Genomic DNA, 21,597 nt, shown 5'->3' with positions numbered 1-21,597 from the left:
GTTGCCCATGCAGCACGACCCCCCTCTCCATGTCGCTGATCGATCCAAAGGAACAGCAGGGCCGTTACAGTTTGGCACCAGCGCTGTCGCAGGAGCTGCCAGAGCGAGGTTGTAGACAATGACGAACTACCTTAGGGGCTCCGACTCCGGATTTTCTTGAGGTTTACTCCAAGAGCCTTTTCCATGACTGGATATGGCCACAAGGCAGTGGAGGTTTTAAATCAGAGTTTTCCCTCTCCTAGATGGACCACCTTCCCAGGCTGACGAGCCCTATCTGCCCGAGACTCATGGGGGCGGGAGCGTTTACCTTCCCGTGCAGGTCTATAGCACCTGCCCACTGCCCTAGTCCACTGCCCTGCCCACTGCCCTAGCAGCATGGCTGCTGATATTCAGGTGGAAACCCTGCATCAAAACTGTGGATGTAAAGTGGAGAGGGCAGGGAGATGGGGGTGGGGGAGATGGATATGGGAGTGGGGGAGATGGATATGGGGGTGAGGGAGGTTGAGGCAGGAACTGACAAGCAATAGGTGGATCAAGGTGAGAAGAGATTAATTGGCAGATGGAGTTGGCTGAGAGAGGGAGGAGTGGAGATGGTACCAGATACATTGGGAAGTGATTTGTTGGATACAGTCACAATTAATGGTCATTAAGAGGAAAAAAAATAGTTAAGTAAGACAAGCCAGTAAGGACAAGGGCAAATCGTGTTTGGGCCATTTGATCAAAAATTTTGATAAGATAACAGAATTGACAGGGTCGATGTGGAATGTGTAGACTTAAAGTACTTTTGATAAGATACCACGTGGTCCCAAACCCAAGGTGCAATGTTGTTCGTGTGGTTTGCATGTTTTACCTGAGATGATGTGGGTTTCTTCCAGGTGCTCAGGACGAATGGGGACCAAGCCAGGAAGTGCCATCGCCAACCTTTCCAGCACACCCTGTCCCAAGTGCTGCATATTCAGTCTTCAATAGGCAAGCTCCGTTTTAACAGGGATTTGTAAATTGACCAGACCAAGGCAACAGGACATCCAGCCAGGGGATACATGACTGGATGCAATCCAGAGATGTGGGCTAATCCAGCAGACGCATTCAAACCCCACCACGTTATTCTGGGAACCTTCGATGAGAAGGCTGGGTGTTAGTGATGTCGCTCTGGAGTTGTACAGAAGCCCATTTGTCCTCATGCAATCAGGTTTAAGTCTAATGGCCCCTACTTACTGCCTGCCCTCTGACGCAGTTTAACAAACCACTTGAAATTGCTGTTAATAGCCCAAGGCCCACAACTCCTTCCTGGGGCACAGTGAGTTTCAAATGAGACTGGGAACACAAGAGAATGAAAACCATTCTACAAACACAGCCTTTAGACCTGCACACACATTCCACTGATTTTCACGCCATTTTATTGTTACATTTGCATTAGAAAAGCAATCAGCCTTTTAGGCAGAGGCGATGTGTATACAGAACAGTAACAAGGAGTTAATACAGAAAGTGGTTAGAATAAATGGAGACCAAAAAAATATTAAGGTTTCTTCCGTTGCTACAGTTAAAACAGGTGCTGCCACATTCAGATCTCAGTCAATCTGAACAGCATTTGCCGTGGTTTGCATATGGTCTATTCTATTCCTTCTGCTGTCGCTGGAGGTGATGACGTACAGGTGCTGTGGCATCGTGGCTTCTTTAATCTCTCCAGTAAAAGGTAGAAATCTGGCATCCGGGAGTTTGGTGACAGCCTGCAGTTTGTGCAGCAGCAGCAGCAGCAGCAGCAGCAGCAGTGTCTCGCTGTGTACAGGGATACTGCACAATACCTTATTCCCCATGTACAGGGTGTTTGTTGCCTCAGGCTCTATCTGAAGTTTGTAGCAATGACATTGCTGTTGTGGAGAGTATGGGAAGGACATTAAAAAAAAAAAACTTTTATTAAAGCAGATTTCATTAATCCAAAATGAATGCACAAAGTGCTGTAGATGCACAGCAGATGATGTTGCATCATGTTCTGCACATACATCGTGGGCCGAAGGGCCTGTCCTTGTGCTGTACTGTTCTACGTTCTAGGTCAGGGATACCGTGTTGGAGCAAGTTGGGATTTCAGCACCATGAATGTCAATTACCTGAATTCTCCACAAACACCAACTAACCTGCTGAGGATTCCCAGTGTCCCAATGAGATGGAGCCCTTGCCTACTTCAACCAGTGACAGAGAGACACCATCACCTGCCCACTTACTCGAGGAACAGAGGGTTGAAGCCCCTGCTCACTTGAATAGGTGCAGAGAGTCACCATCCCATGCCCATCTGCACAGGGACCAGAGGGATGAAGGCCCTTCCCACGTACAGGTAATTGTATATTTGTACATTGTACACTTAAGGATAAGGGGGAAATCCTTTAAAACCGAGATGAGAAGAACTTTTTTCACACAGAGAGTGGTGAATCTCTGGAACTCTCTGCCACAGTGGGTAGTTGAGGCCAGTTCATTGGCTATATTTAAGAGGGAGTTAGATGTGGCCCTTGTGGCTAAGGGGATCAGGGGGTATGGAGAGAAGGCAGGTACGGGATACTGAGTTGGATGATCAGCCATGATCATATTGAATGGCGGTGCAGGCTCGAAGGGCCGAATGGCCTACTCCTGCACCTAATTTCTATGTTTCAATGTTTCTACATGCTGACGTGTCACACAATCCCAAGATTCCACTTCCTTTCTTTCCCATCCTACTACGATTGTGGCTGCAAAGATCTACTCTAGGTGTGCGAGCGAACTACAGTGGAGTTTCCACACTAATGTGTTCTTGCACTGGGCTGGAATGTTCAATTATGCCGCTTCCTTGCGTTCTGCGCTGGACTCATTAATTATCTGTGGGCAGAGAAAGAAAAACAGAATGTCAGAACTAATCGTGAAGGATTAGCTTGCTAAAAGCTGCTGGGGTGGTGGATTGGGGTTGAGGATTTCAATATGGCCTCCTGAAAACTTTTAAACCCTACAGGTCAAATTGATTGAAAGATGCAGTCGGAAAGTGACCCTTCGGCCCATCGAGTCCATGCCGAACATCGATCACCTGTTCATGTTAGTTCTCTGTTATCCCAGCTGCACATCCATTCCCAACACAATAGGGGGCAATTTACAGAGGTCAATTAACTTACAAAAACCCACACATCGTTGGAGTGCGAGAGGAAACTAGATGACCTGGAGGATACCCTCGTGGTCATAGGTACAACACGCAAACTGCACACGAACAGCATCTGAGGTCAGGATCAAACCCAGGTCTCTGGTGCTGTCAAGCAGCAACTCTACCAGTTGCACCACTGTGCCACCCAGGATGTGATGCCATATTAGACAAGACGGGTACAATCTAACCAACTGATGTCACTGGTGATCACCTTTGCACACGATGCCGTATCTGTGCCAATTTGAGAGCCACTGCCTTCTGGTCCCAGATTACTCTGGGGGAAGACAGGCACAAAAATGCTGGAGAAACTCAGCGGGTGCAGCAGCATCTATGGAGCGAAGGAGATAGGCAACGTTTCGGGCTGAAACCCTTCTTCAGCATCTCTGGAGAGATGGAATGGGTGACGTTTCGGGTCGAGTCAGAAGAAGGGTCTCGACCCGAAACGTCACCCATTCCTTCTCGCCAGAGATGCTGCCGGTCCCGCTGAGTTACTCCAGCTTTTTGTGTCTAGCTTCGGTTTAAACCAGCTTCTGCAATTTCTTCCTACACATTACTCTGGGGGAAGGCAGCAACATCTGACTAGGTACGAACGTCTCAGGAGCTCTCTTGGTAGTGTGCCATAGGTGCTCTGGTCAGGATTAGGGTAGGCGCTGGTATGATACTAATATTTAAACCACAATCATCAGCAGTCAAAAAGATATTACCTACAAATTCATCATCTGGTAATATTTGTACAGAACAACATTTTCGCAAATACGTACTTCATATTCTGTGCTGAATTTTGGAATATTTGAATTGAGACTTTAAGATTTTGCCTTCCATCACAGTGATAGGTGCCTGGTGAACTCACTGTGGTGGATGTTAAATTTGTGTTATTGTGTGTTTTGTTATTTTATTATATGTATGACTGCAAGGCAATGAAATTCCGGTCAGACCGAAAGGTCTGAATGACAATAAAGGATACTTTGATACTTTGACTTTGATGAAAGGCCTTGGTTAAATATGTCATCCAGGGCAGAATTATGCCGAGCCAAAATGAAGATGATTTGCTGTCATTGCACTCCTTGATTTTACGTGCTGGCTGAAAGGACCGAATGCCCTACCCCTGCACCTATTGTCTATTGTTGCATTCCTGCAGTGCCCAGCACATCAGTAAACACCAGCGAGATTGTGAGTAAGTAACATCTGGAGCGAGACCAACACTGGACAGTGGTGGAGAGATGGGGGCAGCACTGGGGAGGTAGAGATTGTATCACTGGCTTATTTAAAGCTGGTGATATTCAATATGTCAACAAACCTGACCATCTCGCGTCTCCACCGTCTTTATCAGAATATTCCTTCTTGCTTGAACGTCAGTGGTGCCTTTAGATTCCAGGCTCGTCTCTGTAGTAGCAATTGAGACATCATTAAATCTCAGTGGGCAAGCCTGGGGAGCAGTAACAAACGTGCACCAAGGGTCTACCCTAGGGCAAGAGACGGAGACAATCTGAACTTCAGAAGGATCTGTCAGAAGAGATAAGGGAGCTTTACATCAAATCGAATCAGTGCTGTTCTTGCCTTGGGAGTGTACGATGATTCAATGCAGAGAGTGTCATGCAGGAAAGAAGTGAGCTCTGTGACCCACAAGGTCCATGCTGACCTTATTGCCTTATCTACCTCGACCCAACTTGCCCACATTGGGACCACGTCCTTCTATGTCTTGATTATTTAAGTGTCTGTCTAAATACCTCTTAAACATTGTGACTACACCCGATTCCAGCTCGGTTATAGATCCCATTTAAAATCCTCTCTCTCACCCTACACCAATGACCTCTTGTTTTTTGATAACCCTACCATGGGAAAAGATTTTAACTTCTAAATCCTATCCACACCTCAACATAATCTCAAAAACATCCACTAAGGTCACCCATCTGTCTACTCTGCCCCAGGGAAAACAAGCCCAGCTAACCAATCTCTCGAACTAAAGCCCTCCTACCCAGGCAACATCTTGATTCAATCTCCTTTTCACTCTCTCCAGTCAACACCACCATCCAATAATGTGCTGACCAGAATAACACACAGTACTACAGGTGTGGCCTTACCTGTGTTTGCAACATGATGTCCCTACTCTTATATTCTCTGGTGTGACCCATGAAACAAACATGCCATCTGACTTCGGACTACACTTCTTCCCACCCTGCTTCCTGTAAGGACTCCATCCCCTACTCCCAATTCCTCCGTCTACGCCGCATCTGCTCCACGGATGAGGCGCTCCACACCAGGACATCTGAAATGTCCTCATTATTCAGGGAACGGGGGTTCCCCTCCTCCACCATAAATGAGGCTCGCATCAGGGTCTCTTCCATACCCCGCAACACTGCTCTCTCTCCCCATCCCCCCACTCGCAACAAGGGCCGAGTCCCCCTAGTCCTCACCTTTCACCCCACCAGCCGTCACATACAAAAAGTAATCCTCCGTCAGTTTCGCCACCTCCAACGTGACCCCACCACTCGCCACATCTTCCCATCTCCCCCCATATCTGCCTTCCGCAAAGACCGCTCCCTCCATAACTCCCTTGTCAATTCTTCCCTTCCCTCTCGTACCACCCCCCTCCCCGGGCACTTTCCCTTGCAACCGCAAGAGATGCAACACTTGTCCCTTTACCTCCCCCCTCGACTCCGTTCAAGGACCCAAGCAATTGTTCCAGGTGCGACAGAGGTTTACCTGCATCTCTTCCAACCTCATCTATTGCGTCCGCTGCTCTAGATGTCAGCAGATCTATATCGGTGAGACCAAGCGGAGGTTGGGCGATCGTTTCGCCGAACACCTCCGCTCGGTCCGCAATAACCAAGCTGACCTCCCGGTGGCTCAGCACTTCAACTCCCCCTCCCACTCCATCTCCGACCTCTCTGTCCTGGGTCTCCTCCATGGCCACAGCGAGCAGCACCGGAAATTGGAGGAACAGCACCTCATATTCCGTTTGGGGAGTCTGCATCCTGGGGGCATGAACATCGAATTCTCCCAATTTTGTTAGTCCTTGCTGTCTCCTCCCCTTCCTCAGTCCCCCTGCTGTCTCCTCCCATCCCCCAGCCTTCGGGCTCCTCCTTCTTTTTCCTTTCTTGTCCCCGCCCACCCCCGCCCCCGATCAGTCTGAAGAAGGGTTTCGGCCCGAAACGTTGCCTACCTTCGCTCCATAGATGCTGCTGCACCCGCTGAGTTTCTCCAGCTTTTTTGTATGCCATCTGACTTATTCACCACTATCTACATGCATGTTTACTTTCAGGTAAGTATGAACCTGGACCCCAAAGTCCCTGTGTTCATTTACATTTCTCAGTGCCCCACCAGTTATCGTATATATCCTACGCTGATATGTAACTTTCCAAAATGCATTTGTTGGGGTTAAGTTAGAACTAACAATGCTCTGCATATCATTTCATCTGATTTATAACCTGATGAACCTTTAGACTATCTTGGTCACTTTCAGCAAGACTATTAACTTTCATGTAATCTGCGAACTGACGAATCATACCTCCTGCATTTACATTCAAGGCATCACTAGATATCATAAACAAAAGCTCTCCATCATTGAATGGATGTGGAAGAAGCCTTCGCTCAAGAAGGTAGCTAGTACCATCAAAGCCCCACACAACCCTGGTAATGCTTTCATCTTGCTGCTACCATTGGGATAAAGGTGCAGGAGCTGGATAAATTTAACCTCGAGGTTTAAGAGCAGTGTCATCAGGCTCTTGAATTACCCTGCATAACCCGAACCACAACCCTCCCTCAACACCAAACAACAGTGGACTTTAAGGGTTACACGATGTACTTCGGCTTACACTATTACCCAGTATAATTGATAGTTTCCTGTGTTATTGTTTATATGTATAAACAATATATTTTTTTATTGTGTTGTTGCGTTAATGTGTCTGTAAAGGTGCAGCAAGAATGTCATTGTTCCAGTCCCCAATATTCCACATAACAATTAAACGTACTTGAGCCAAGCTGTACCTGCCCTGGGAATGTGTCATGGTTCAGTGTAGATGCAGATATACTGTGTCTGACCCACGTGTTACCTGCCCTGGGATGGAAAGCTATTTAGAAAATTACAGAGTGTCTCCGATATCAAATTACCGGATCCCACAGAGCGTACGAAGACCAGCTGTTGTTTTGCATGCTTACCTCGTATGTGGAGAGTGGAGAAACTCTGGACAGGCATTGAAATTCTGTAAACAAAAGGAACATTGAGCTGTCAGACTGAATGACTCTGTCACATCCGAGCTCCCTCACACTGACTCAGGGACACATCTTGGGGTTTGCAGGGCTGTGGCAGACGGTAGAAACATAGAAAATAGGTGCAGGAGGAGGCCCTTCGGCCCTTCGAGCCAGCACCGCCATTCATTGTGATCATGGTAGAGGCAATTATGTGACTAACAACCCAGGAACACAAGTGCAAATCCCCTCGGACACATCTGGGAATCACACAAGGGCAGCGCAATGGTAGAGTTGCTGCCTTACAGCACCAGAGACCCGGGTTCGATCCTAACGACAGGTGCAGTCTCTACACTTTGTACGTTCTCCCTGTGATCGTGTGGGATTTCTCCGGGCGCTCCGGTTCCATCCCACACTCCAAGGACGTACAGGTGTGTAGGTTAATTGTCTTCGGTAAAATTGTAAATTGTCCCTATTGTGTAGGATAGTGTTAGTCTAAGGGGTGATCGCTGGTCGGTGCCGAAGGGCCTGTTTCTGCTGTATGTCTAAAGTCTATAGTCTAAAGTCCCTGGGCTGGATCAAGCTCTCAGTTCTTCAGAGAACCGTCAGCCTGCTCCTCTAGGTGGACCACTGGGTGGGAGGTGCACGTGCGCACACTGTGGCAGGGACTGCACTGGAGGTTAGATTGCCATCTATCTCTCCCTCTGGCCCTGACACTGCAGCACAGCTAATGGCGATCCCTTGAACCACGGCAGGAGGTGGATACATTCTGGTTCAATCTTCACACCAGCAGTGGCGTGCATTTAACTGGGGCAGCCCCCCTCCCCCCTCTCTGGAGCAGGCGGTGGTGAGCTTTACATTAATTAGCGTTTTGATTAATTAATTACATTTAATGCAGTTTTCAATAATTTATTTTTAATTAATTATTTCACAATTATGGACGTTTTCCAGAATTTTCATCTCTCTGATCGAGAGCTGGTGAACACAGGACTAGCTGGTCAGTGTACAAGGTCTCTGTGTCTATCACCATCACATCTAGGTGCAGAGGCTCAGCTGGTCACATCCACCCAGCCGCTGATAAGCAACAGGAAGCCTCTCCCAGCCTTGCGGTCTCTGGACTGGTACAGAAACAGTCCCACAATATGGGGACACAAGAGACTGGAGATGATGCAATCGGGAGCAACAAACACTCTGCTGCTAGAACATAGCGGGTCAAGCAGCGTCAGTGGCTGGAATGGAATGGTCAACATTTCAGGTTGAAACCTGGCATCAGAACTGGATAATTAAAAAAAAAAAGAATGCATTTTATTAGCCAAGTCTGTATACATACAAGGAATCTGCCTTGGTGCTTTGCTCGCAAGTAACAACACGACATACAGTAAACAATTAAGAATAAAACGTTATAATTGTGGACAGTTCCACAATATCTCAGCTTTGCTTTTCCACCTGGGTCGAACAGCAAGTCTGGCTGGGGCAGGGAGGGCAAGGGGCAGGTGATGGTGATGATGGGAGTCACACAAACAAAACCAGGCCCCACACTAGCATGTTTACAGTATACGGGCTTTAATTTTATTTAATCTTCGAGACGCTCTAAGTGAGAGACAGTGAGTGAGGGAGAGACACACAGATATAGAGAGAGACAGAGAGACAGAGAGTCAGACACAGACACAGACACAGACACAGACACAGACACAGACACAGACACAGACACACAGACACAGACACAGACACAGACACACACACAGTGAAGCACAGCACAAGAGATAGGGACACATAGATAGCAGGAGAGAGAAGAAAACGGGCTACTCAAGCTCTGAAATCTGTCCTGCCCTTCAACCTGGTCATTGCCAATCTATGCCAGTTTTCCAAGTAATGACAGGCAGAAGGATTAGAGGGATGAGATATGCATCACTGGTAGTACGGGAAGTGTAGAAATCCGCAGCCTTACCTGCTCTCCTCCCCTTCCAGCAGCTTCCTGTACGTGGCGATCTCGATGTCCAGAGCCAGCTTGACATTGAGCAGGTCCTGGTATGCCTGCAGATGACGAGCCATCTCCTCCTTCAGGTTCTGGATGTCAGTCTCCATGTGGCCGATGTTGTCCTGGTAATTGTTGGTCTCAAAATTGAAGCGCTCCTCCATCTCACGCAACTGGCGTTCCAATGACTCGTTCTGTCACAAACCAGAACAGGACCAAGTATCACATCCAGATTCCAGCAACGTACTCCATATCCCAGCACTGGAGTTACTCACTCATGTGTTGCGACTTGATCCACCACATCCCACCTTTTCCCTTCCTCTCCACAAAATCCCAGACTATGCTGCAGCCAAGATGGTCAATGAGGAGACTATTCTGAAGCTGTTATCTTGAGATGTTATTATTGGTATGTAGCAAAGAAAGGCGTTGGGCAGGAGCTTGATCCCATGAATGTCCATGTCCACGCTTGTAATTCCCAGGAGGAGGAATGCTGCCTGATCCAGAGGTCAAATGTTATATAGTCCAGGTCAGAGAAGTTACCCAGTTAAGTCTGGTTCATGGGTGGGGGGGGGGGGGGGGGGGGGATCTTATAGAAACATATACAATTATAAAAGGACTGGACAAGCTGGATGCAGGAAAACATTTCTCAATGTTGGGCGAGTCTAGAACCAGGGGCCGCAGTCTTAGAATAAAGGGGAGGCTATTTAAGACTGAGGTGAGAAAAAAACCTTTTTCACCCAGAGAGTTGTGAATTTGTGGAATTCCCTGCCACAGAGGCCAAATCATTGGATGGATTTAAGAGAGAGTTAGATAGAGCTCTAGGGGCTAGTGGAATCAAGGGATATGGGGAGAAGGAAGGCACGGGTTATTGATTGGGGACAATCAGCCATGATCACAATGAATGGCGGTGCTGACTCGAAGGGCCAAATGGCCTCCTCCTGCACCTATTTTCTATGTTTCTATGGAGTTTATGATAGACGAAGCTTTGTGAACTCAGCCAAGAGGGCAGGGATGAGGAGATGATTGAATTGCCCCATGCTCATAGCAGACACCAGACCAGATCAACCAGAGGCCACCACAATGCTTGAACCCATGTTCGACAGTTGATCCTGGAATTCTGGAAGCAATGTGGAAAGTGTGAATGAAAGACGTGGTGTTTTGTATTCCTCACCAAGTAAAGCTCATGGTACTCTGGGATTCATACTTGGAGGCACGGAGGTAATGTAGAATGCTACAGATGCTGCTTTATACCAAAGGTAGACACAAAGTGATGGAGTACATCAACAGGTCAGGCTGCATCTCTCGAGAAATTCTGCATTTCTCAATGACATTTTGGGTTGGGGTCCTTCTTCAGAAGAATGGTCCCAACCCAAAACGTTACCCATCTCCTCTCTCTAGAGATGCTGCCTGACCCGTTGAGTTACTCCAGTACTTTGTCCATCTTTGGAATGGAGGTAAAGTTAGACCTGTGCCAAATACTGGTTCAACTACCTCTGGGGTAATGCATCTAATTCTGGCCAGCCAGCACATTAGCAAGGCTGTGCAGTTTGTAGACAGGGTGCAGAGGAGAGGATTTTGGCCACAGTTAGACTGCCGAAGCTGGAGAAATTAACATTGGGAGATTAGATGGGGTGGATCGGGTAAATAGTGAGAACCTATTCCCATCGGAAATGGGTCAAAGGCCGGGAGGCATAAAGTGAGAAGCAAAATATACAGGTGGGATGTCAGGAAAACAGTTGATTAAAGAAAACTGAATAAGCTCTGAAACTCACTGGCTGCAGGAGTGGTGGAAAAATAGACACAACCAATTGCAAGGTCATACGAAGGAAGCAATTTGCAAGTCCCTGGGGAAATAACTGGCAAGGAGGCGAAATAGATTGCTCTTCAAAGAGCTGATGGCCCCCTGTGAATTAATGATTCAATTTCTTACATCATTCAAACTGACAGTTTTTGAAATGTGATTTCTGGATTAAGTCTATTACTGTTCTTTTCCTTGCCATTGGTTTTTTTTGCAGCACGACATCAAACAAGATGTCAGCTGCAGAGGAAAGCTCCGTCTGCACCAGTCACATTCACCTTTCCCTGCACAGTTTAGCTACTCCCTCAGGTCTTGCTCCAAAATCCCCACCATTTATAATCCTTTTCCACCTTGCCTGGTCTGTGCAAAGCTTTAATTAGGAATGTTCACAACTGACAATGGATACACTAGGGGAAAAAAATTGGTCTCTTTGGCTGAACTAATTGCAGGACAGAATAATTGGCTTCAAGCCTCTGCACATTCTCCTGCGGAATTAGATATGTAGGGGTGAATGCCATGGCAATCAATACTGGTGCCAATTTAATTGCCCAGTGGTGTCATTCTTTCCAACCAGAAGAGGAACCCTTAACTAGAAGTAAAGGATAAATAGACATTAAAAGCTGAGTAACTCAGTGGGTCAGGCAGCATCTCTGGAGAAGAAGAATTGGTGACATTTTGGGTCTGAACCCTCCGTCAGTTTTTTTGTTTTTTTAAATTTCCGCAGAGGCGATTTCGTTGCCTGGAGATGTCCCCCTGCCCCCGTTCCCAGGGAGAACTCACCGTGCCCTTCAGACCTTCCAGGTCACACGTCAGGGACTGAATCTGCCTGCGATAGTCGTTCACCTCCTGCTTGGCCTGACGCAGAGCTTCAGCCTGGCGAGTCGCAGCGTCATTCAGATCGGAGAACTGCACACAGAACGGCAAGGTTAGGCGTTGCAGCACAGCGGGCGGGCACCAGAGGACGAGGACAGGGGGCCGGGTGGTTTCCATCGGCCAGAGCTGAACAGTGGCCCACCTCCCAGCAGTCTCACACATTATACAAAGGGTGTCATAGGTTGGAGAGTAGTGGAGGTGCAGGCGTTGAATACATTCAACACTGAGATAGACTTCTGGACTATAGGGTACTCGAGTGTCATGGGAAGTGGCAGGAAAGAAGACAAATCAGACCTTATGTAGTAGTAGAACAAGAGGGAGGGGTAGAATGGCCAGCTGCTGATTCCTAGTGATATCCTTCCTTTGCCTCACCTTTTTGCAAATAGGTCCCAGTTTAACATAATTTGATTTTGGAACAATGATTCCCAGAGTGAACCTTGCACAAGGGAATTCTAACCAGGTTTTCATTTGACTTCCTGATAGGGTAAAGCTGATAACAGTAGAATACCAATTTCAGAACTGGAGTCTCCAAGTGCAAGTGGTAACCACCTGGGAAGAGACTAAAGGGCACATTCCCTGAATGTACTGGATGCTGAGACTTCCATTTATCTGCCACTCAGAATAAAAGCTTGACGTTAAAAATAAAAGGATCTTTCGCAAAAAATTCCCAATCCTGCAAATATTGAAATGTTGCTTCACCTGCGGCCTGAATGGCCCACCCCTTGCTTTTAAACTGTGCCCCTGGGCAGAGCATCCTCAGTCAGTGCAAATATCCTTCCTGCGACTAGCCTGTTGGCCTTTTGAGAATTCTGTACGTTTTGATGAAATCTCTCAATCTTTTAAAATGTAAAGAATATGGTCCACTCCCACTCAATTTCCCATTGGGCAACCAGTCTCGTGAATCTTTAGTGCACTATCAGATGGAAAATGCACCCTTTCTGAAATAAGATTAATGCTGTACACAATGCACCAGGTGCAGTTTTACGAAGGTCCTACACAACTGAATTATACTTCCTTATCCCTCTTGTGTTCCCGTAATAAAAGGCCACTATCCCATTTTCCCTTGCCACCACTACTTGCTCTACCTTTAGTGATGTGTGTACTGGGACTCCAGGTACCTTTGAACGCCAACATCACCCAATCTCTCATCATTAAATAAAGAATGCTTTTATGTTTTGTGCACCAAAGTAGAGGACCTCACGCTTTGTAATTCATCTACCACCTTCTCCCCAACTCACTCAGATTGTCCAGCACCCCATGAAGCCTCTTTCCATCCTCCTCTATACTTACAAAGCCACCCAGTTTAGTATCAAGAGCAAATTTGGAAATATAACCTTGGTTCCTCAGCTAATCCACTGATATGGATCATGAATGGCTGGGACCCAAGCATCGATCCCTACGGTACCCCTACTCATCATGGACTGCTAACCGGAGAACTCCTTCACACTTTGACCATGTTCCAAGCATCAATCTCCTCTCAAGATTCCTTCATCATCTCCCTAAAACCTTCAGATGTTCTTCACGTGTAAGAAGGAACTGCAGATGCCGGTTTAAACCGAAGATAGACACAAAGACCTCTTCCCACCATTTTCTCCTCCAACATGACTCCCAATTATCTGTCCCACAAGATTCATCTTCCCAATATTTCTGTCTGATCTTCCCCTCTTTTGCGATGGTGGGAGATTGTGGGGATGGTTCTGTTGTGCCTTTTGCCTGAGATCTCAGGGCAATCATCCATTCCTCCACATTAGAGGTTTTGGATCCTGCTACCCTTGTGGCTTGCAACTAGGGCTGTTTTGGACTATGGAGAATTTGGTGGTAATTATTTGTGCATTCACTCATTGCTGTGTGATTCTGGCTCACATGTGTTGTCTGTAGTTGTGTACTAAAACATTGACTACTCTTACATATAAAACACATTGGGAAGGCCTGTGGTTGTGAAGGACCTTATAAATATAGTCCTTTTCTTGGCAGCAGGGAGGCTTGTGTGTAACCCCCAGGTATGGAGTGTACTCACCTTGGCTTTGTACCACTCCTCTGCCTCCTGCATGTTCTTGCAGGCAACAGATTCATACTGGGTGCGAATGTCCTTGAGGGCAGCGGTGAGGTCTGGCTTGGAGACGTCCACCTCAACATGGACCTGCTGCAACTGGTGCTGCTCCTGCAGCTCCCGGATTTCCTGAAGGATGAAGAAGTGGGAACAGGTCAGACATGCTCTAGAATCCTCAACAACGGGCTGGAAAACCCGACCAGACCTGTGGCCGTGCTTCTGCTCACTCCAGGCCCACCTCTGGCCTCAGTGACTTGAGTCTCCTTACCTCATCATGGACCTTCTTCAAGAAGTCAATCTCATCCTGCAAGGAATCGATTTTCCGTTCCAAATCAATCCGAACCAAGGCAGCATCATCAACATCCTGAGGCAATGAGGATGGAGAGCACAGAGTTAGGTACAGCACAGTGTCGGGAATGTTGGGATTTTGAGTATAAATAAAGCGCTGGAGGAACTTTGCATGGTGGTGCAGTTGCTGCCTTACAGTGCTGGAGATCCGGGTTCGATCCTGACTACAGGTGCTCTCTGTACAGAGTTTGTACATTTCCCCCATGACTGCGTGGGTGCTCCAGCTTCCTCCAATGTTCCAAAGTTGTACAGGTTTGTAGGTTAATTGGCTTCGGGGGTAAAGATTGTAAATTGTCCCTAGTGCGTAGGATAGAACTGGTGTATGGGGATTGCTGGCTTGGTGGGCCGAAGGGCCTGTTTCCACGCTGTATCTCTAAACTAAATTAAACTCAGCGGGCCAGGCAGCATCTGCGCGGGGAAATGGGCAGTCGAGGTTTTGGGTTGGACCCTTCTTCAGGCTCCATTAATTACTGTTGCAAAATCATTCATTCAACATCTACCAATGAGCTGAAAAATAATTCACAGCTCTGTGCTGCAATGGTGGACTTTAGGGAGTTGAAACATAACTGAAAGGTTGTAGGTTTAAATCTCACTAAGAGTTTGACTTGGACAATGTTTTAAAGTGCTGTACCACCCTAGTGTGGTGCCAAGAACTCCCAGGTTTCGTATTCTAAGCCCGAGCTAATCAAAGCAAAGAAGCTGAAGAAGGGTCTCGACCCGAAACGTCACCCATCCCTTCTCTCCAAAGATGCTGCCTGTCCCGCTGAGTTACTCCAGCTTTTTGTGTTTGCCTTCGGTTTAAACCAGCATCTGCAGTTCCTTCCTACACGCTTCTTCCATTACTCAATGTTCTTGAGTTACCCACATTTCATTGTACATGCCCTGCACTTATTGGAACACCTTAAATTGCACCACTTATCAGGATTAAATTCCATCTGTAATTGCTCTATCCAATTACCAGTTGATCATTCTCATTCTGTAACCCGACTACCAACTGTTCCTCACAAGATGAATTGAGCACCGACTCATACAGCATGGGAATAGAATACTCAACTCAATACAGACCAGTGGGCACCCATTCGTATTAATCCCATCTTCCGGCACCTGGTCCCCTGGCCTTCTAGGCCGAGGTGATTTGAGTCTCGACCCTTTGTTATGTTAAAGCAACCAGAAGTCCTATCTTTGAGCATTTAAAAGCTGCTTTTGACAAATAGGATGTAGTGGATCATGTCTCTGGGCATCAGTAGGGTGTGCTTTCCGCAAAGAGCAGTTTCCAGCCAGATCATTCTCCTTGGCGATCGTTACGCCGAACACCTCCGCTAAGTCCGCATTAACCAACCTGACCTCCCGGTGGCTCAGCACTTTAACCCCCCCCTCCCATTCCATATCCGACCTCGCTGTCCTGGGCCTCCTCCATGGCCAGAGCGAGCACCACCAGAAATTGGAGGAACAGCACCTCATATTCCGCTTGGGGAGTCTGCATCCTGGGGGCATGAACATTGAATTCTCCCAATTTTGTTAGCCTTTGCTGTCTCCTCCCCTTCCTATCTCTCCCTCAGCCCTCGGGCTCCTCCTCCTCCTTTTTCCTTTCTTCTCCCCGCCCCCCGCCCCCGTCAGTCTGAAGAAGGGTTTCAGCCCGAAACGTTGCCTATTTCCTTCACTCCTAGATGCTGCTGCACCCGCTGAGTTTCTCCAGCATTTTTGTGTACCTTCCAGTTCATTCTCCTATCCAGGTGCCCATTTAATGACCATGGGCATTATCCCCGTCACTGCCCCACACATTGGATTAACACACACGGATTCCGATTCTGCACCGCCACTCGCCCAACTCATTCCCAGTCCTTCCTCAGCGGCACGCGGTTTTATCCCAGGAGACTCCCGTCCACCATTTCGCACCTGTTTATATGCGGCCAGGTTATTCTCAGCTTCGGTACGGAGAGTCATCTCATCTTGTAACCTGTAGAACAGAATTTAAAGGTGAATGACTTTGTTCAGAGTGAGAAGTTTGCTGACAATTGCAACAGTTCAGGCTTTAAAAGAAGAGCGCGCCAACTCTCAAAGCCTACAGGCTTCCGACCAGATGCACATCTCTTATATATAATTTCCCTTCTAAGAGTTACTAACCCGGAGTCCCTTGGTAAGCACCTGATTGCGATCAACTCTCATATTTTTCTTCTACCCACCTCCTTCCGATACAATGATAATGAGAGGCAAATCACATTACGTCTCATCAGTCAGATTACATCTTCCAATACAGATTACAACAGTAAAGAAAGCGAATGGCATGTTGGCTTCATAGCAAGAGGATTTGAGTATAGAAGCAGGGAGGTTCTACTGCAGTTGTATAGGGTCTTGGTGAGACCACACCTGGAGTATTGCGTGCAGTTTTGGTCTCCAAATCTGAGGAAGGACATTATTGCCATAGAGGGAGTGCAGAGAAGGTTCACCAGACTGATTCCTGGGATGTCAGGACTGTCTTATGAAGAAAGACTGGATAGACTTGGTTTATACTCTCTAGAGTTTAGGAGATTGAGAGGGGATCTTATAGAAACTTACAAAATTCTTAAGGGGTTGGACAGGCTAGATGCAGGAAGATTGTTTCCGATGTTGGGGAAGTCCAGGACAAGGGGTCACAGCTTAAGGATAAGGGGGAAATCCTTTAAAACCGAGATGAGGAGAACTTTTTTCACACAGAGAGTGGTGAATCTCTGGAACTCTCTGCCACAGAGGGTAGTTGAGGCCAGTTCATTGGCTATATTTAAGAGGGAGTTAGATGTGGCCCTTGTGGCCAAGGGGATCAGAGGGTATGGAGAAAAGGCAGGTACGGGATACTGAGTTGGATGATCAGCCATGATCATATTAAATGGCGGTGCAGGCTCGAAGGGCCGAATGGCCTACTCCTGCACCTAATTTCTATGTTTCTATGTTTCTATGTTTCACAATTGCAGGCATTTTATTGCTCATTCTGATCACTGCCCAGCTCACTGGCAAGTCACTGCTGTGTCCCTCCTGGGGGAAGGGGCAAATGTACGGGGTCAAGAGGGAGTTGGGGCTGACCTGCAACTTCCCAGCTTCACATTGGGAGTGATTCTGCTGGAGGCACCATGTGAGAACAAGTCTGGTCAGTGGGTCAGGCCCCTGTTACTACTGTAGTGGCTCAGCCCAGACCAATGTAGGGGATCATTCTGCCGGGCTTGTCCCATGAACTCCCACATGGCAGGAATGCAGTGTAAAGTGGGAATAATGTCCGGTAAGAAAAGGAGAGGTATTCAACTCTATGTCTTTCAAATCAGACCATCGTTCCTTATCCCTTCACAGGTGAGGGACTAAATAGCCAGAGACAAAGTGGAATGTCAACTCCAGTGTGGAGCCGATGGCCCAGTCCTGCACTGTCAACTCTGGCCGGGTCAATGCAATGTTCCTCCCTCCACAAGCAGCAGCCCAGTAGTGAAAGATCTCCCAGTGAAGGCTGGACACAGCCCTCTAGGATGGGACATCCCAATCTCCACCCTGTGTGAAAATATGCTACCCGATCTTACACCAGAGTCAGGTGTAATCTCACTTTAAGATTTCTCCCAGATTTAAATTTATATTACACTGTCTTTGTTTCCCTGCAAACACTTTAGTGTTTGAAACCCAAGGGAATACAAGCCGAGCTTATGCAAACTGCCTCCATTTAACTGGTAAAACTATCTGTGCCCTGCCTAGTGCTGGGAGTCGGAGGCAACCCTGCTCCTTCTCTGATCGCTGGGCACACTGCAGGATGCATGAGGAAATAAATTGGCCGGACTAGGGATAGATGTGGGGTTTTGGGGTAGGAGTAATAGGATAGCTCTTTCAAAGAGGTGGGCCTCTGGTGTGTGTGTGTGTGTGTGTGTGTGTGTGTGTGTGTGTGTGTGTGTGTGTGTGTGTGTGTGTGTGTGTGTGTGTGTGTGTGTGTGTGTGTGTGTGTGTGTGTGTACGTGTGTGTGTGTGTACGTGTGTACGTGTGTGTGTGTGTGTGTGTGTGTACGTGTGTGGGTGTGCACGTGTGTGTGTGTGTGTGTGTGTGTGCACGTGTGTGTGTGTGTGTGTGCACGTGTGTGTGTGTGTGTGTGTGTGTGTGTGTGCACGTGTGTGTGCACGTGTGTGTGCGTGTTTGCGTACATGTGCATGTATAATTCTAAAAATGGCATGTGTGGGAGAGTTCAGTGAGATTCCGTCAGCCCCATGGTGTTAATCAGGTGGGTCGGACGCCTAGCCGAGCAGAGAAGGCCGAATCTCAGCCCCTCGTGGGGTAGTGTGACCCCTACACCCCCTCCCCCTCCCCCCCCACAGGTGGGCGGCTCCCACCTGGGGCAGGTGGGCCATACCTCTGTTTCAGGTTGTTGTGGTCGTCCAGCAGGCTGTCCCTCTCGATCTCCAGGCGAGCTTTGGCGCTGTTCAGCTGGTCCATCTGCTGCCGCAGTTCCCTGATCTCGTCCAGGTACATCTCCCCCAGCCGGCTGGGCTCCTTCCCCTTGATCTGGTTGAGCTCGGTGACCAGGACCTGGTTCTGGTTCTCCAGGAAGCGCACCTTCTCGATGTAACTGGCAAAGCGGTCGTTCAGCTCCATCATCTCAAACTTCTCGTTGGTTCGAGTCTCCTTGAACTCTGCATTGAGGGCGTCCGACAGTGAGAAGTTGAGCTTCTCCTGGTACATCCCTGCAACTTTAGTTGGGTAGTTAACGTGTTGTTTCATTCGGACCACAGAGCTTCTGGAGGACACTGGGAGAGTAGACCTGTGCAAGAGAGTAAACTCACCAATCAACAAACATTTTTTTTAATTTTAAATCTTCCCCCATCTCTGGTATAATTGTATTGGCATCCCAAATATGCATAGCAGAGATCGTCCAGGCTGCTAATAACTTGACCAAGCTTCTTAAGAGGGAGTTAGATGTGGCCCTTGTGGCTAAGGGGATTAGGGGGTATTAGGGGGTATGGGTTTCTATGTTTCTATGTTTCTATGTTTCTCCAAATCATCCACATTACTAAAGTCCCGTCACATCCATCCTAATGTGTAGTGCCCAGATTGGACACTATATTCACTTGTTTGGCCACAGCTAAAATGTCATCATGCTCTTGAATTATTTGCCATTGTTAAAAGCCCAGTGTGCTTTATTTAAAATGCTTCCTAACCTGCTACTTTCAATGAATCATATGAAGGCGTCTGAATGTTCATTCTTTTAGTCCCTTTAGAATCGTGCTCTCTGCTTTATATTAGCTCGTCCTAACCTTCACACCACAATCACATTTCCCAGCAATCTGCCTTCCAAATGCCCATTTCACTAGGCTGTCCACAGCTTCCCACAGTCCTGTTATATTGCCTTCTTCAATGAATAACTTTACATTTCTCCCACTGTGCACCATCCTGGCTGCCATGGAAATGTACTGATGGATCCAAGCGCCCACTGTGGCCTCATCATCTGCTGGGCAGATCTGCATGTGGGTTGGCGCTGCCTCTGATGCGCCTCTTACTGCGGTGAACCAGGGAACCAAGCATTCACTGCACATCCATGCACAGAAACTGTGCAGGAGGGAACTGCAGATGCCGGTTTACACCGAAGATGGACGCAAAATGCAGGGGTAACTCAGCGGGTCAGGAAGCATCTCTGGAGAAAAGGAATAGTTGGCTTTTTGGGTTGAGACTCCTCTTCACGTTCTCACAGAGCTACATCCAAGCATTAGCCATGTGATTAGATTGTCCTCAAACACAGAAAGCCTCATGTAACAATGTTTGACACGTCCTTTTATCAAAAGCCTTTTGAAAATCCAGGTAGCTGCATTCACCAATTCCACTTCATCAACACGGAGAGTTATATCTGCAAATTGCTCAATTAACAAAACACCAATTGACCTCCATGAAATCATGGGGCCTCTGGACAAGCAGATGATGATTTTATGAACATTCTTCGACCATGTACCTGTTGATCTTCTCAACCACTGGTGTTAAGCTAATTGGTCTGCGGATTCTCATTTTCTCTCTCCATCCTTTCAAGACTGCAGTACTACATTTACTGTGATAGAGGAGGTGTCCCAATGGAATACACTCGCATCATCCTACATCCTACAAAACATTCCCCAATGGGATTACTCATATTATTGCAATACAAGATAGTGGGATAGTTAATGACACACTGCAAGATGTCTCCCTTTCGATACATAGTGCCTGCATCGTTACAGAACCTCATCCCAAACACTGCATGGCTTGTAGTCATCTGCAATTACTTAACCATTTTAGACAATAGACAATAGGTGCAGGAGTAGGCCATTCGGCCCTTCGTGCCAGCACCGCCATTCAATGTGATCATGGCTGATCATCCCCAATCAGTACCCTGTTCCTGCCTTCTCCCCATATCCCCTGGCTCTGCTATTTTTAAGAGCCCTATCTAGCTCTCTCTTGAAAGCATCAGAGAATTTTCAGAACCTAGCCTCCATTGCACTGTCCCCTCTGCCTACGCATACAGAATAGTTTCACTTTGCAGACCCATCTGGGGCCATTTTGTTAGCAATAGTACGAGAAACTTTATTTGGAACTGATGTGCGTGGGGTAATTCATTGCACAAAGGTGCTCAGCTTTGTCAGGCCCTTTGCTAAGTGGGACCCAAAAAGTATTCTCATCAGTAATGCCTACAGATCCCATTATACAGTGAACTCACAGTAGTCTCACTAGTGACAAGGGATCAGATTCAAGATACAAGATTCAAGATTCAGAATTTACTTTGAAACATAGTAGGCATGACTACAGAACCAGTGTGTCCATATACCATTATATAAATATATACACACATGACTGGAACACAGACAATGGGATTGAAATTGGGCCATTTTGTTACACTAGGAGATTGAGGAGATTTATAGAAACTTACAAATTCTTAAGGGGTTGGACAGGCTAGATTGCAGGAAGATTGTTCCGATGTTGGGGAAGTCCAGGACAAGGGGTAACAGCGTAAAGGATAAGGGGGAAATCCTTTAAAACCGAGATGAGAAGAACTTTTTTCACACAGAGAGTGGTGGTGGAATTCTCTGCCACAGAAGGTAGTTGAGGCAGACGCAGTTCATTGGCTATATTTAAGAGGGAGTTAGATTGGCCCTTGTCCCCAGGGATGGAGAGAAGGCAGGTACGGGATCTTCAGCCATACCATATTAAATGGCGGTGCTTCAAGGGGGGCTATGTTTCTAGCTTTGTG

General features: G+C 47.3%; 1 protein-coding gene across 2 annotated transcripts in view; it reads right to left on the bottom strand.

Moving 5' to 3' along the window:
* Positions 1–1,380: 1,380 nt before the first annotated feature.
* gfap (glial fibrillary acidic protein) overlaps positions 1,381–21,597 on the bottom strand; it is a 30,642-nt gene continuing 10,425 nt past the window's right edge. The window contains exons 2-10 of one of the 2 annotated variants that reach the window (XM_055657102.1): positions 18,742–19,149; positions 16,286–16,346; positions 14,310–14,405; positions 14,009–14,170; positions 11,899–12,024; positions 9,294–9,514; positions 7,316–7,359; positions 4,452–4,540; positions 1,381–2,841 (exon numbers count right to left, since the gene is read on the bottom strand). In XM_055657102.1, coding sequence (XP_055513077.1) covers positions 2,803–2,841; positions 4,452–4,540; positions 7,316–7,359; positions 9,294–9,514; positions 11,899–12,024; positions 14,009–14,170; positions 14,310–14,405; positions 16,286–16,346; positions 18,742–19,149 — 1,246 coding nt within the window. In that variant the 3' untranslated portion in view covers positions 1,381–2,802. Of the gene's footprint in view, positions 2,845–4,451; positions 4,541–7,315; positions 7,360–9,293; positions 9,515–11,898; positions 12,025–14,008; positions 14,171–14,309; positions 14,406–16,285; positions 16,347–18,741; positions 19,150–21,597 lie in introns of both variants that reach the window. The other variant, XM_055657101.1, reaches the window with a different exon arrangement.

The sequence above is a fragment of the Leucoraja erinacea genome, chromosome 27 (genome assembly GCF_028641065.1).
Source record: "Leucoraja erinacea ecotype New England chromosome 27, Leri_hhj_1, whole genome shotgun sequence".
NCBI classification, from domain to species: Eukaryota; Metazoa; Chordata; class Chondrichthyes; order Rajiformes; family Rajidae; genus Leucoraja; species Leucoraja erinaceus.
Note: the sequence above shows the minus strand (reverse complement) of the source record. Positions and strands in the feature narration are given on the sequence as shown.